Here is a 17,279-nt window from a genome sequence, read left to right as displayed (position 1 = left end):
GAATCTGGTGGCTAGAGGATCCTGTCATCACCCTACCCCAGATACAGAGGGACCACTGTACCTCTTTAGAGCATAAAATCCTTATCACTAATAAGTCTTTTTGCATTGTATGTATTCTATACAGTTGTTACTGGGAGATTGTGCTAATAGAATTTTCATTTTATTGGAAGAAACAAAGAAATATAAATTTACAAAACTAGCTTTTTTACATTCCTGACCTCTGTATACTCATGTGTGTGCCTTCCTAACAATACTTCATATCAAATAACTCCTTACTTTCTCAAACTTACTCTGCCTAAAGTGGTTTCTGCTTTGTTTATTTGAAATTTCTTCTAACATTTCACAAGCATTTAAAAATAGTTTTATTATTAATATTAGAGATTTATATGTTATTTTTCCTGTTTTTTATTTAAGAAAAACTCCAAATTTATAGCAAAATTGCAATTAATTCAACATTTTCCCACAGTTATTATATATTCACTTATTTAAGTATCCTTATACTAATGTTTTGTTTATATTGACATCTACTTATGTATATCTCTAAGATGACATACTCTCCATATATTTATTCATATTTTATGTGCATATTCAACATACTTAAATTGTTTTTTGGTTTATTTTATTTTACTGACCCATTTAGCATCTCTTTCACACAAAATAACATTTTACCCAAAAGACTTGAAAACATGTCTTTCAAGATGAAAGATAATTTGTTACATAACCAATATAGAATTATTACTCGAGAAATAAACTTTAGGGCCAGTACTGTAAATCACTGGTAGAATTTTTATCTGGTATATATAAGATCCAGAACTCAATGTGGAGTACCACTAAATCAAATCAAGAGACTGTTGCTATGTACTCTGCAACTTCAATTGTGATACCTTCAATTCTGCCAATAACATTCTCTGTAGCTTTCATTATTATTATTATTTAGGATCCAATGAATGGCCATGCTTTCCATGTCATCAACAAGTCTCTGTAGTGTCCTTCAGTCTCAAACACTTTCCAGGCATCTTTACATGTTTCGAGACCAAGTGTTTGTGGAATGTTCCTTAATTGGGATCTGCCTGCTTGTTTCCGTATGAGTATGTTGCTGCTAAATATTTGATGTATAGTTACCATGCTTTTTCTCTTTCCCTCAATTCAGCCTTTTGTCATCTTCTACCTGAACACATATACATACTGTCTTGATTGATTTCTCTCTCTTTGGCTTCTCTTTCCAAGCCATCTTCCATATGTTTCCTATTACTTTGCAGCTATGCAGGTTATATAACACTATTCCTAGCCTAAGGCCTGATTTGCCTATTGAATCAATTCTAAAATCTTTAGCCTAGAAACAGTGTTTTTACTAACCTGAAATAGATTATCCTCTTTGCACACAGTGGATCTTCTTTTGTAACTGCATCATATATGGTTTTGTCATGCATTACATCATATAATTTATTCTATGTTACAGAAATTATTAGCATTTCTTTCCTCCTCCTAGAATACCCTATAAATTAAACTCCTTAAAGATAGTTCCAATTTCTTGATCTTTTTCTTTCCCAATTGATTATTGTCAGTGCAACAAACCTGCAGTAAAGTGCTTTCTGACTTACTCTTTTGGAAATCAGCATAAGATTATCTATCTATCTATCTATCTATCTATCTATCTATCTATCTATCTATCTATCTATCCATCCATCCATCCATCCATCCATCCATCTATCTATCTATCTATCTATCTATCTATCTATCTATCTATCTATCTATCTACCTATCTATCTATCATGTGTGTGTGTGTGTGTGTGTGTGTGTGTGTGTGTGTGTGCGCGCGCGCCACTGTATTAGTTAGGGTTTCTATTGCTATGAAGAAACACTAAAACCATGGCAACTGTTACAAAGGAAAACATTTATCTGGGGCTGGCTTACAGTTCAGCAGTTTAGTCCATCATGGCAGTAAGCATGGTGGCACACAGAAGTTTACCATCATGCTGGTGGCACACAGGCAGACATGGTGCTGAGAGATAGCTGAGACTTCTGCATCTGGGTCTGCATGCACCAGGAAGAGACAGTGAGCCACTGGGCCTGACGTGAGCTTCTGAAACCTCAAAGCCACCCTCAGTGACACACTTCCTCCAAGTTCACACCTACTCCAACAAGGCCACATCTCCTAATAGTGCCACTCCCTAGGAGCCTATGGGGGCCATTTTCATTCAAACTACTACAACTGTATGCATGTCTGCTGTCCTCAGAGCCTAAAAGAGAGTGTTGAGTTCCCTGGAACTGGAGTTATGGACAATTGTGAGCCATCATTTGGGTGCTAAGAACCAGACCTAGGTCCTTTAGAAAAGCACTCATTGCTTTTAACTGCCAATCCATCTCTCCAGCCCCAAGCATAATACATTTTTGTGTAGACAGGGAAGAATTGCATATATTTAAGACATTTTAGTTTGAGTATCTTTATCATAATTTAAAGCTGACCAACTAATAATCAACATCATCCTTTCACACCATAATTTACTAAAGAAGATCTACATAACATATATAAAACTGAAAACAACTGTTATTAATTAGGATATGAAAACACAATTGGTCCTAAATATAAAGTATTAGATACATCATTATACTTTTACTATTGAAAAACTATAGAGAACTAAGAAAGATGAGACATAAGTAGCAGAATAATAACACATGAAATTGAAAAGGAGCTAAAATCCCTCTGCAACATGGTGGGCATATTCTTTTTTTAAAAAAAAATATGTACAACAATGCAAGTTACAGGTTAAGTATCGCTATATCTTGATCGTTTTAAACAGAAGTAAATAAGAGAAAGATTTTGTGTTACAGAACCTCTCTCACTAGATCAATTTCGAAAAACACCTTACGTTTCCTAAGTGGATCAGTGCTACAAATGTATTCAGTGTCTAGTCATGGCATGTTGAGTGTATGTGCTCACATGTATCCTCTTTTATAGGAAAAAGTAGTTTTCTAAGACATGGTGCCATATTTAAAAAGAAAAAAATTTGCCTGGATACAGGCCAAAATTATAGAATTAAGGATTCTTACATTTATTCTGCATAGGCTGAATATGTTCTGGCTAAAACAATATTTGTTTTTCAACAAGCAAACCCACTATCAGCCTTGGGAATTAGAAACAGGATATGAGTCAGGTAGGATATCATCCATTCTAGAAAGTTTGAAGTCAGCATATTTTTCAGAAGACTCAAAAGTATTGGCATGGAAAGCCATGCCATTTCTGTGTTCTTAGGTTAAACCAAGTTATCTCAATTATTTTCCTCATTTTGCCAGTGATTAGAGGAAACTATTTTATTATACCATATCAAGGTTCCACTTCACTATGACCATGTCTTTTGTATTTTAAAACATTACCTTTCAATATTTTCAGTCATTTCTAAACATTAACTTTAAAATAAAGCTGGAGAAAATGTTCATGACCCAAAAAGATTTTGTAGGCATGTTTATGAAAGTCAGTGCGGAGTAGAATCAAGTTGACCAGCTAATGTTAAGGAATTGGCATGGATTCCCTTAACCACTAGCATTATATTGTTTGAGCAGGCAATAGTCAGTGAAGTGGGGATAATAAGAGGCAAAATTCCAAGTGTACACAATTGACACTCAATGTGCTTTTTCTTAGCAATAAATGAAGAAAAATGTTATTTAGCAAGCTTGTCATGAATTATAATTAGAACCTTCTGGGGTTGCCTTTTGTATTGTAGTGAGTAGTGTATTATTAGGCAAATGGTAAATATTGGTATCTTACTGTTCTGACTAATGAAAACAAAGTGTGTCAGTTATTTTTTAAACTTTTACTTTAAAATCGATATGTATTTACCGTTATTTATGAGGTCCAGTATTAAAATTCAGTTCACATATGTAACGTGTAATGATCAAGTTGTGAAATTAGCATTTATATATCCTTAAATCTTATTCTTCTTATGGGTTGAAAACCAGTGAGTTATTGCAAGTAGCCACAAAATTTTCAAATTGAGCATTTCTCATTCATATCTGTTAGTAGGTTAAAGTTGTGTAGGAGCTCAGCTGAACCTCACCCCTGGTTGTGAGTTGAGTTCATGAAATGTTCACATCGTCTCTCATCCTCCATGTGTCAGCAGGCTATCTGAACCATGTGTTTCTTCTGGCACATAAACACAAGAAGGCAAATGAAACAACTCATAGGCAATCTAAGCTTCTCTGCATATCACATCTGTGAACATTTCCTTCACCATAACAGGTCATATGATCAAGTGTACATTCTTGGACCATGAAAGAGACGTCCCCCAGCCTTTGATTACTCTGTGTATACTTGTACCCATCTTGTCCTATGAGCAAACCAACCACACTGACCGGCCAGCAGCTTCATAGTTGCTTTGTCTATTGCTCTATTTTCTCATATATATACACGGTTCATACCTTCAAGTCTTTGGCTCAGTTGCATCTCACCCTTTTCTGAGTGTTCATCACTCCTTTACACACCTACATAGTTGATGAGTGCCTCTAAAAGAGGGCATTGAATCCCCTGAAGCTGGAGTTACTGGTGGTTATGAGCTACAAACATGGGTGCCTTGAACTGAAAAAAAAAAAAAAAAAACGAGAAGCATTCTTAACTGCTGAACCATCTCTCCAACCCCTTGAATGTTTTTTAGAAAGGCATTAAAAAAGAAACCTGCCCAATATCTAAAAACACAATTCTAGTACTTTATTCTTAAAATATTTATAAGCATATATTAATTGTATAATGATAGGGTTTTTATGACTTTTTATATATGAATAAATATTTTGATTATATCCGTTATCACTCTTGTATCTCTTTCTCCTTCCTGCTCTTCCTCTTTCCAGTCAGTGGTGTTACATTCAGATTTCATTTAACTGTTTCAATTTTTCAGTATAATCTGATAGAGACTATATTAGGTGCTAAGAATTCTTCAGTTAGCCTACTTACTTTTTCTCCTGCATATATGTGATGGATCTGATTTCACTTCTTACAAAGAGGTGAGTTAAGCCATCTTGAGAAATCTGGAGAATGTTAAAAAAAATCTGAAGTAACAATATACTTGTTTATGTATAACTAAGAATGTGTCAGGTGTTCTAAAAATATTAAAATGATTATTAGATCAACATCTGAGTGCATGCAAACCCCAATACGTCCAAAAATGTTTAAATGGATACAATTATCACTGTCACAAAAGCTTACTATTAAAAACAAGCCAATTTTGCATTTGAACTTAGATACTCTTTTTTGAGACAGGTGATAGTTTATCTGTAAGGATGAACTTAGCTGACACCATTAGCTTATACCTTACAGTTTGATTCTTAAAGTCATTCAAGAACACTACTGCCAGTCACATCATTGAACTGTACCTGGGTCTTAACACAGCACAATGAAGTTCCTAGAACTCAGATATGATGTAATTAAACTGTCAGATATATTCAATGCTGAATGTTTCTGCTCGTTCTGATTTAATCTGTAAGACATACTGTCATGAACATGGACTTGCTGCCGTTGAAAATGCCTCACCTTTCCCATTTCAACAAAAATTTGCATCAGTAATGGAGCAAAAAGATGTAATTGGCCCTGCTATTGGTCAGGGTTGTGTTTCTTCTAGTAATATTTTATTCATCCCAGCTTCACCAGATAGTAGGCATTTTAAAATGCAATAATAAGTGAACTAGAAATACTAAATGCCATTTTTTTCTGAAGATAGAAAGTTAAAAGTACGTGTGCATGTGTATGTCTATGTATATGTTCACACATGTGCATGTATGCAGAGAGAAGATTGTAAGGAAGAGGAATCCAGTATCTTGTTTTACGGCTTTGTGACCTTCATTCTTCACTGCATCTTTTCTGTGCTTAGGATTTCAAAGAGGTTTGCTCTGGCATGAGACTCACAGAATCAGAGGCTTTTTATCCACCCCAGCGTCTTAGCCCTTCATTCTAGGAATGACATGCAGACTCATGTCCACCTAGACTACAATTTTGTCTTAGCAAATGATCTTTCTGCTTGTGCTTTAAAAATACGGTTGAAAATACAGGAAGGACTGCAGGATTAGAATCTTAGCTGAAAATCCAAGTGTGGCATAGACCAAAGGAAATGAAAAGAATATGTAAATCATTTAATCACTACCTCCCTAGTCATTTCCAAGTCACATGTGAACCTGAGCTGTCCTTAAGCCCCTTCATTATTTCTGACTTGCTTGAACAAGGCCTCGCTTTCAATGGATGTAACGATGTACTTAACAAACAGAGCTTAAAAAAGAAGTATTTTCATGATTGGGAGTTGATTATCATGAAAAACAACTTTCAAAGAACCTTCAGAATTCAAATTAGTTTGGTTTGCACCTAAGAAAATTTCTCATTACTTAAGATCTTATTTGAGTAGAGACACTGATCCACACACTATCTACAATGAATTCCCAATTCAAAAATGATAATGCAGTTCCAGGTAACAAGGAGTAAAGGGCATAATGTCTCAGTGTTCTCTGTCTATTGTCCTTAGAATACTAATGTTAGTATTTAGTAGTTCTGGTACAGTGGGTTTTTTCCTTTTTATTACATTTGTTTTTAATGCTACTTTTGTTTTGTTTTTGTTGTTGTTAAATGTAAAAGACTGAAAACATCAGTTTCTCTCTCTCTTTCTCTTATTATCATTATGGAGTAATTTCAATCTGCCACATTCTTATTTTTCTTTTGTGCTGAGGAAGCATACTTCAAGTGTGTAATAATAATTGTTTTATTTTTTAGAAGTTTCACATTTGTTAATAGGCTTCAAGAAAAGGTGTTTTATCGACTTTATGTTAACTAATAAGAATAGACACAGTTTTCTTCTCAAAGAATAATAGCATGGGTAAATTACCTTGTGGATTTCCACACACTCAGGATGTTGTCCCTAATTATCAAGCCTGAGGAATTGTTTGAGGATTTTTTTAATTATTTATGAGCAAGTAAAATGAACTTGCAGTTGTTTGTAGACCACTACTGTGGCCCTTTCCTGTGTTTGCGTTTGACAGGAGTATGATGGCTATTCCTTGTTTTTCTTTCACTAAGGTGAGGAAGATCTTCTGAGTCCTCCCCAGGATACAAGCACAGGATTAGAAGAGGTCATGGAGCAACTCAACAACTCCTTCCCTAGTTCAAGAGGTAAGGACCTCTATCTACAAGGGACTCAGATCTTGCCTTTCCCTTCCATTCTAACTGATAGGTTTGTGGCCATTGAAAGCGAACATGTGCTGGCAGAATGCCAATTTGGGTTCAACGATGAAATTTTATTTTTAGTATAGATTTCTAGCTTGGTATATTTTGAGTTCAAATACCTGTGTGAATAAATGATTTCTAGAAGTAAGAATTCCACCTTGAACTTATAAAGTCTTTTATATGGTTCACATGTTCATTTGAAGAGCTAATTATGTGGTACCTTTTATTTAAGAGCAGTTACTATATGGCTTTCACAGATAAGAAAATTACTACTGTGTGCTGCCTTTGCCAGGGATGTAAGTGCAACAGTGAGGCCTAGAAAATGTCTAGTAAGTGATAGTGATGGGTGTTCTGGCTGGCAATCTGATGCCCTTTGTGTTTGAAAATTGTGTCATACCCCATCATTTCAATACAGGGATAATTACATCTCCATAGGTAAGGTTATCAGGATTTTACTTCCTTGTAAAAAAAAAAAAGGCATTCTTTTTCTCTATCACAATGACCTTGTACGTGTTTGCACCCCACACAAAGCAGGACTTAAGCACACAAAATTTCCCCACCAGCCTGTATTAGCCACAAATGGCTTACTTCATCCAAAGAGATATTTTACTGCTCTTGTTATGGTTTATTACCTGACAGAGTCACTGAACCACCCCCCATCAACCTATAAAAAACAGTTAAGGTCACCTGTGAGCTGACAAAAAGAAAGCCAAGAGAAGCAGAAAGGAGGAAAGAGAAAGCCTTGTGGCCAGTGATTAGCACCCCTAATGGGCAGCCTAGGAAGGGAATGGTGGTGGAAAATCTGCGCCTTTTGTTCGTCTCCATAAGGGCAATAAAGAGGGTGGTTTGAGTAGTGTGTTTTCCCTATCTTTTTGTTCAGTGTCTGTTAGCAATGGCCATTTCCTAGCTATTTGATGTGTGAGTGAACGTTGTGCAGTGCACATTAAAAGCAATAATGTTCTGGTAGAGCGTTGCTAAGGAACCATCAAGGAAGCTAATTTTAAATGTCTGTACTAGCCATCTTTCACTGCTGAGCACCACTGTTGGATTTTTAACAAATAAAACTCATACCTGTCTTCCACTAACCCCTTGCCCCATCCCCACCCTAACTCTATTAGGTATCTCCTCTTCTTAGATCTCATTATTTAGAAAGAGAAGACTATATACCTTCTTGGTAGAAATAAAAATGCTTTCCCCCTTGTTATCCTCACTTTGTCCTTCCAGATTTTACTAGTGCCTACTATGTAGCGGAGAAAGTATTAGGAATGCAAAGAAGGAATACGTTCTTGGCTTTCAAATAACTCATGGTTCCGTGGGAATGTAGCATTCCAAAGAAATTCAGAACTTGATGCATTAATACAATTTTTATAATAGAGAGATATTTTCCATGATTGAAGCAGTCTGTGTGTTAGGAAGGACATAGACTTCTGTAGAGGCTTCTTCTTATTCGTCTTCAAGGTAGCTAGATGCTTCAGGGATATAGGTATCTACCACACATTTCATTACCCCTTCACCTTTTCTTAAACGTCATAGACATGCGTTTCATCCCAGCCTCTTGAACTGCTGGCCCATTTCCCTGCTCTGTGAGAGGTTACGAGCTTCTCTATTTGTAGCCTGAACATTTCTTCAGGCACACCTAAGCAACAGGAATATAGCAGAGAAGACTCAACCTCAAGACTCCTGTCCCAAGTCCACTCGGGTTAGCTTGAAAAGGAAATCCTTTGTATTGTTTAGCTGCACCCCACTTCTAGAGTCCTGGCAGGTGAACTAAGTGTGGAAGGAGCTTCCTGAGACATTAAGCATCTACCTTCCCTACTCTAGTGTTTACAGTTCACACGCCTAATGTGACATTTACGAGTGTGGTTTGGGTTTACTTGTTTGGGACCCTGGGAAGCTCTGTTTCAGGCACCTGGATAATATTATTAAATTAGTACTTAAGGAAGAGTATGATATCCTAAATGCTGACTTGAGTGCTAGAATATGGGAGAAAGAAGCCTTATCTAAAATTTGTTCCATTGACTAATTTTTTATTTAATCATTGTTGGTTGCCTTGAAAATTAATTCATTTTGAAAAGCAAACAAAAAACACTACATTGTAAGAGGGTAAATGCTAAAGTCTCAGAGTATTTAAACAGACGTGTGTGTGTGTGTGTGTGTGTGTGTGTGTGTGTTTAGTATGAATATATGAATATATATATATATATAATTGGAAAAGCAGTATTATGCACACGTGCATGTGTGTGTGTTTGTGTGTATGTGTACACTTATGCTTGTGTTTGGTTTGGTGTGTAAATAGAGACAACTGAATTAGGCAGAGACAGCTTACCATTTAATGCCTATGTTACGTTGATATTAAGAAGAAGTTCCTGAGCATCTTAAATCTTGGAATTAAAGACTCTCCCAATGGAAAAGCTTCATAAAGTCATCCAAGCATCTTTGATACTCTGAACAGTGGCCATCAACCTGGTTTAACTATGTATTATGTATGTTTTCATCACAAACTAGGGTACCAAAATAAAGTAGATTGCATATGTGCTTTTATACACATACATAGATGTATATACTTGCAACAGTTTTACAACACACGTTTATAATCACATGTATATACAAATATCAGAAAAACAATGTGAAGCAGTACTTCCTATACTATATGTAACATCTGGTGTTTCTGTTTAATTTGCTCAGGAATAAAATGTTGGTTATAACCTGCTAAACTGATTTTCTGATCCAGGGTTCAAAAGTTTTCTTATATACCTTGTCTCAGGTTTCCTTGCCCATGTATGTATCTTTCAAAAAATAATTTAAATTTTTTACCATGCAAGTTTCTCCCAAGACTGGGCTAATGTCATAGAGGACTTACTGGTCTTATTTTGATTCTTCTGTCCATGTTCCTAGCATTATATTACCAGAAACAAATGGAGATCTTGGTTGCTACAGCTGTTTCAGTAACTCAAAACAGATGTCAGAGCCAGAGGTCTGACATTTAGTGGAAATGTGTTATTAAAAACCATCTCTCATGGTTTGTTTTACCCTGCTAGTTAATTTCCAACAAAGGAAAAGCTTTATTGTAGAAAGAAATTAAAATTGTCATAAATATAGAGAGTAAACTGATACTGTATGCCTTGAATTTACAACATCTATGTTATTGCTTGCCACACTTGTGACTTAAACCTGGACCTAAGGGTATCTAATCTTCAATTTTCATTTCCAGAGTGCGTAGAAGCACAAAGAAGTTAGGTTCCTTGTTCATAGCCATTCAGCAAATTAAATTAGGCCTCTGATATTATCTCTGGTTTTGCTCAACTGTTAATAAAGAGAGTATGTTGCTCCACTTAGTCCTAAGCCATGGTCATCTCTAGTTTGAATATTGGGCAATATAACTGCAGCATACCCAAGAAGTGGAAGTGTGCACATTTAACTTTATAATTTTATCTTTCCTAGTTAATCTTTAGGAATAGTTCATTGTTCATAATTGGGTGCTCAGTGTATATTAGCCAATTTCTGTCTGATCTACTTATCTATCTATAATCTACCCCTCTTTAAGTTTGTGTAAACATTGAATTATAGCATAATACACACTATCTACTGTCCAGCACTTACTGAGTCGCCACCATTATTGCATAGAAACACTATGGGAGTAGTGCAAGCAATACATACGATTTAAGATTAAGCACTTTAAGCAATTTGTGTCCATGTGTCTCTGATCCTTTAGTGGTCTAGAAATGTATATTTCTATATACAAGTGTGCATATTAATGAAAGAAATGCTTTTCTATTGATGGGGCATTGGACTTCCTAAAATAAAATGCTCTTTTATACCGATTGTACAAGACAAGCTTAGCGCATAAGATAATCAAGAAAATAGTCCTGCTTGAGGATTTCTTCTACCTCTGAAATTTCTTGTTTATTGATCTATTCCACAGAATTTTATCACTAACAGCCCAATGGTATCCTTTTCCCTTTTATACTACTGCTGCCCAAAGAAGATCACATATATTCTTCCAAATGCGCCCACATTACCAACCTAGCAAACAGCTTTGAAGAACCTGCTATATTTTCATATACGGATCTTCTTACATGGCTCTTTGTGAAGTAGAAATATATATATATATATATATATATATATATATATATATATATATATATATATATAAAGGCAAGGCTCAAGATGTAGCTCATTGCTGAAGTACATGCTTAGCATGAACAAGGCCCCAACATCAAAATAGATGGATGGATAGATAGATAGATAGATAGATAGATAGATAGATAGATAGATAGATAGATAGATAGATAGATAGATAATAAATGAAAGTAGGCAGGGTCTGGATAAATAGCTTAGCAGTTAAGAGCATTGGCTTCTTTTCCAAAGAACCTGGAATTGATTCCCGGCACCCATATGGTGACTGACAACCATCTCTAACTCCAGTTTCAGGGGTATCCGGTGCCCTCTTCTGGACTCCATGAGCGTGAGACAGGCATGTAGTACACAGACATACATGCAGGAAAAATATTTATACACATAAAATGTTTTTTTTTAATCAGGGAGAAGAATAATGTACCCCCCCACCGCCTGCAAGTGTTGTTTTTTCCTATACAAGTCCACAAAGGGTATAGTAAATTATCCACTTATACTGCAGGCCAATAAGCTACAGTTTTGGGACCTTGTCTGGCCCCCTACTGTTTGTAGAAATGAAGGTTATTGGGACATAGCCACACCCATACATTTACATAGTCCTTGGTTGCCCTAAAAGCAGAGTAGTTGTGACCAAGTTGAATAGTTGCTATAGTGACTGTGTGGCTTATAAACGCTAAAGTGTTTACCACCTGGTCCTTTGCAGAGAAGGTCTGCTCAGCCCTGCTTTACACTTTTATTTTGTGTCCATTCGGACTCATGTATACAGCCACAAGCCTCAGGGAAGATCAGCTTTCAGCTCAGCAAAGTTGTGGAAATGAATTGCTGTATGCATTTCTATCTGTACACCAGAGAGCCTATATGTTCAGCATTTAAAGTATAGCCATTTGAATCACGTTTGACTAGTAATAACATAGAAACCCTAAAATGGTTATCAACCTTGAATCCTAACCTTTAGCATTTTTTAAACCACTGAGGACCTAAGAAATCTGAAGGCAAAGGCACCTAGAAAAGAATAATTTCTCCCAATTCTTTCTCTGAAACTACAGTAATCTCAAATTCTTGTTGCCTCAGGAAAGCAGACTTCTCCAGACCTGAGCAAGCCCCTGATTTATACCTAGGAGCACCCCAGCACACTTCCCTTTCTCTTGATTCATTTCCTGATAACATACCACATTGTCAGATGTACACCCAAACCGAAGATGTAAGGAAACTTTCTGAAAGACACATTTATGAAATAAAATATTCAAATGGATAGTTGCATTTACTTACTGCTCCAGAACATTTTAAAATGTTGTAACCAAGTAGTTTGTATTTTTTCAGTGAGGAACTATCTTTAGTACAGTAGAAAACATTGAATTTAGCTGTAGAAAAGGGACCTTTTCTTTTGTAGACTATTTGTGAGTTTATGGGTAACCAAGTGACAAGAGACAATTTGGAGAGTAATTAAGATGACATAAAATATGCCTTCTGAAAAGTACCCAGGACAGATCAAATACCAGTTACTGCACTGGTTTCAGCAATAGCCAGTTGACAGTGACCTGAATGTAGCTCAATATAGAATTAATAAAGATCTACAATCTTGGTTATTCAAGAAATCACATTCTGAATATAAATCATCATTTTCTTACAACACTGTCATTGCTAAAGTTAAAGATAAACAAAGTTACAGGCCAGAACAAAGTATCAGCTCTTAGAACCCAACCTCTAAAGCAATGATTTTCCACCTGTGGTTCATGATCACTTCCAGGTCACATATCAGATATTTACATTACAATTTATAACAGTAGCAAAATTACAGGTATGAAGTAGCAACAAAATAATTTTACAGTTGGGGGTCACCACGATATGAGGGCTATATTAAAGGGTCACAGCATTAGGAAGGTTGAGAACCACTGTTCTAAAGGCTAGCACTCATTACCAGGTTACTTGTAACACAGAAAAGACTCTTGGCCATGACCTTGCTGATACCATCAAGTTCTAGTTTGCATCTCTCTTGTGGTGATAAAACACTGACCAAAAGCAACTTGGATGAGGAAAGGGTTTATTTTATCTTACACTTTAGAGTCTAACATCCAGGGATGCCAACACAGAAATCTGGAGGCAGGAACTGAAGCAGAAACCATGGAGAAACACTGTTCAGTGGCTTTCTACCAAGCTCACATTCACCTACTATGTATCTTATATACCCCAGGCTCACCTGCCCTGGGATGGTACCACCCACAGTGAGCTGGGACCACCAACATCAGTTATCAGTCCATAAATGCCCCATAAACCTGCTGGCAAGCCAGCCTTATGGTGATTCCTCTTAAAAGGTATTTCAAGTTGACAATCAACACTGAGTCAACTTTATCAACACTGATAAAATATCAGTAGCATCTAGGTATAGTACAAAAAACTGAGGACAGAGTGCTGGCTGAGATGTGGGCCCTCTCCTTCATAAGCCCACAGCCTTGTAAGAGAGAATTAATTCTGCCACCAGGCATCAGAGATCTGAACTATAGAGATTCTTTTTCAATTTTTTAAAAGAAAAATCTTGTCAAAGAGTTCAAAAGAAAGAGTAGTCCGTACTAAGTTTATTTGAGCTACAAAGTATGAAATGATGTCCACCTCCTTCTTTCTGTCATCTGTGTGAGTTTGCTTCTGGTAACACTCACTGCTGAGGAGCTTGTACACATTTTTCTCTCTTGCCCCTGGCTTGAGGAACAGCCTGGATGTATAGTTTTACATGGTCAAATTTCAGTTACTACAATCCCAAGAAATCTCTGACCCCCTTAGTAAAATTCGGAAGGAAGAGAAGGAGTGAGGGAAGAAATGTCACACTTGGCAAACCTTTACACATACATCAAACATTTGGAGCCTTAAATGTGAGTTATAAAGGGTCCCCTTTGCAGCTCCATATCTACATCCTGGAGTAGTGTTTCTGAAATTGCTTTGGAGAGTTTGAGTTTTGGAGCCATTGAGAATGGGAGCCACTGAGCATGGTGAGTTGGGGAGAAAGATAATGTTGGATAGGAGCTTTCATAGCTGTTGGTTTTATCACCTCAAAATGTGGAAATTTTATGTAAGACTGTGTGAAGAATTGTCCCATAGCTAAAATAAAAAACCACTGGCTTTTTGAACATCCTGGAGACATAAAATGGCTTGTCCAATTATAAACATTATCATAGAACAGTTTCTTATCAGACTCTCTTTTCAAAACAGTAGACTTAATTGTATGCAGGCAGGGGTTTACAAAACAAGAACAGTCTTTAGCTATTGATTCTAAATATTCCTGATACTTGTTGAATTCAAAGGAAGAGAATGAACTCTGATTTTTAGATCTCATTTTGTTGTTTGTTCTTTAGTGGGACTTACCCATATCTCACTTCTTTTTTTTCTGTTCTTCGCCACCTGGACATGCTCAGCTTCAAGGAGATAGAACAAATTATTCCTAAGAATATAGAGCCTATGTCCTCTGTGGGGCTCTGCTTTGACACACAGTCAACAACTTTTGATGTTGTAATGCATTGATTGGTCAAGTCAAATGTGAAGAGATTATGAGATGGTTGAATAAGAAGCTTGAGATTCTATTATAGTTGCCCTTGAAAATAATGCCTTCATTTGTCAAATTTCTATTCTGTGTGATTTTCTTCTGGTTTAATGTGTGAAATTTATAGATACTATAAATGATGTCTTTTGGGTCCTGTTATCTGTTTACACTGATTTTAAGTGTACACAAAGGTTATTTGACTAGATGTGTCTGTGGAATTTTTGTTTCTGTTTCCTTTTTTTTTCCTAGAAGGGAATAGATGAATTGTCACCTCACTATCTCTTTGGTAAAAGAAGCAAATTGGTATGAAACTGTATATTTATGCGTGTTTTATTTTTCCTTTCTGATATCTCTGCCTCTTCCTCTCTCTATTATTAAAGGAAGAAATGCCCCTGGAAAGCCAATGAGAGAGGTTAGTGAGACTTGGGCTCACAGCCATGGCTTCTGTCTGTCACATCCTGCTTTCTGTGTCTGGCCTTTGTGTAAGAACTGTGTGTGTGCACGCGCATGTGTGTATTATACATCCTGCCATCATCTGAACATGGGAGTTGCCTCTCCACTTCCAGCTCATGAAGAGTGTTCCCCCAAATGTTCATTGTTGTTGTCATCTCCATGACAATAGCAGGGCTTGGGGGGAACAACAGACTCTCAAACATGGCAATCCTTTCTAGTCCCAAAGTTGGAACCTTTTGGTTCATATCTTATGCCATCTGCAACACAAACAGAGTCTTCAAAATAAGTTTTACCTTGAACGTGATTGATGAGTAATAAAGCATCCTTCTACTTCCAGGACCTAAGCATTATCTGCCAGGGTCTTTGGGGTTTTTTGGTTTGGGTTTTGGTTTCTTGGGGTGTTTTTTTTTTTTTTTGGTTTTTTTTTTTTTTTTTTTTTTTGAAACAGGGTTTCTCTGTGTAGGTTTGGAGCCTTTCCTGGAACTCACTCTGTAGACCAGGCTGGCCTCAAACTCACAGAGATCCACCTGGCTCTGCCTCCCGAGTGCTGGGATTAAAGGCGTGTACCACCACCACCCGGCAGGTCTTTGGTTTTTATTCTTCTGAGATGACCTCCTTTTAGTTTGTTTTTGTTTGATTGCTTTTTTCTCTTTCCCTCATTTCTACACTCCTTCATTTCCATTTTAGCTAAGGTTTTTTTTTCAGCATGTATTGTGTGCCAAGCACTGTTGTAGACATTTGCCATTTTTTTATTTGCATCATATAATCTTCATGGCAAACATAAGAGGTAGGTATTCTTCTGAACTCGATTTTTCATGCATAAAGTACCTGCATCAAGGAGTGGGTAAGCCAAGTGTCCAGGGCAGTAGAACCAACGGTGGAGGCCAGGAAGCCTGCCTCAATACCACAGTCTTAGCAACACTGATTGAAAGGCTTATATCATCTCAACATGCCCTTTAGAAGACTCTTTTTATTTGTTATTTGGAACCAAAGAGAATAGTAACCAATTAGGTTAAAAAAAATGAATGTTAGAGTTTTGATGAGTTTTTTTAATGCCCCTTTAAGGATTGGAATGAGTAGGGTGCAACATTAATACTGAATATACTTTGGTTTTTATAATGAAAGCTGCTTCTTAATCCTGTGCTATTATCCGTATACTGACTTACCTACTCAAGTGACTGCTGGGTGACAGAGTGTTAACTGTCAGCCCAAGTGGAATAAGATTGACCTACCCAAGAGTTTAATGTGAAGGAAGGGAGGAGGCAAGCGCTCTCAAGAGATGCCACTGGCATGTGCTGTTCTGAGAGATAAACTGGATAGTTAGAATGTTCTTACATATGATCTGGATCCTTAGCACAGACATGGACAAGTAGCCACTGGTACATTTAAACATAAGTAGTCATGGGGCTGGAGAGATGGCTCAGTAGTTAAATACACATATTGCTCTTTACAGAACACCTGAGTTCAGTTCCCAGTACCCATATTGAGAGGCTCACAAGCACCTGTAACTCCATCTTCAGGGGACCCAATGGGCCTCTGTGGACATGTGCACATTCCTGCCTCACAAGTACTCGTAGTTGAAAACAGAAAACAATATAAATCTTCTTTAAAACCTAAGTAATCATACAAAAATTCTGCCAAGACCATGCTATGCAATTATAATGAATTTAATGATTCTTGGTGTGTCTACACTGATGTCCCTTCAAAGGATGGAAGTTCCAGGGAGGGAAGAGTAGCTTAACGGAGAAATTAAGAACATTTGAATCAATAATGCATTGAATGCTCCTAGCTCATGGACTTAGTCTGTGACACATTTTGGTTGATTTTAATGGTAAGTGCCCACCTTAAATTTTCACATTATTTGTGGAAAAGAAATGCATAATAATTTTGAGACCCCTGAACATGTTTTATCCATGAAAAAATATTTTTATAGTCCATCAGATTGAATTGAATCAGTGACCTGAGATT

General features: G+C 36.7%; 1 protein-coding gene across 15 annotated transcripts in view; it reads left to right on the top strand.

The window, feature by feature from the left end:
• Positions 1–17,279, top strand: part of Dmd (dystrophin) — a 2,251,111-nt gene that overhangs the window by 2,228,158 nt on the left and 5,674 nt on the right. For 10 of the 15 annotated variants that reach the window (XM_076562037.1, XM_076562042.1, XM_076562041.1 and 7 more), the window contains one exon: positions 7,049–7,141. In XM_076562037.1, the coding sequence (XP_076418152.1) occupies positions 7,049–7,141 (93 nt within the window). Of the gene's footprint in view, positions 1–7,048; positions 7,142–15,238; positions 15,271–17,279 lie in introns of all 15 variants that reach the window. The other 5 variants (XM_042269598.2, XM_076562043.1, XM_076562038.1 and 2 more) reach the window with 1 other exon arrangement.

This window comes from Peromyscus maniculatus, chromosome X (genome assembly GCF_049852395.1).
Source record: "Peromyscus maniculatus bairdii isolate BWxNUB_F1_BW_parent chromosome X, HU_Pman_BW_mat_3.1, whole genome shotgun sequence".
NCBI classification, from domain to species: Eukaryota; Metazoa; Chordata; class Mammalia; order Rodentia; family Cricetidae; genus Peromyscus; species Peromyscus maniculatus.
Note: the sequence above shows the minus strand (reverse complement) of the source record. Positions and strands in the feature narration are given on the sequence as shown.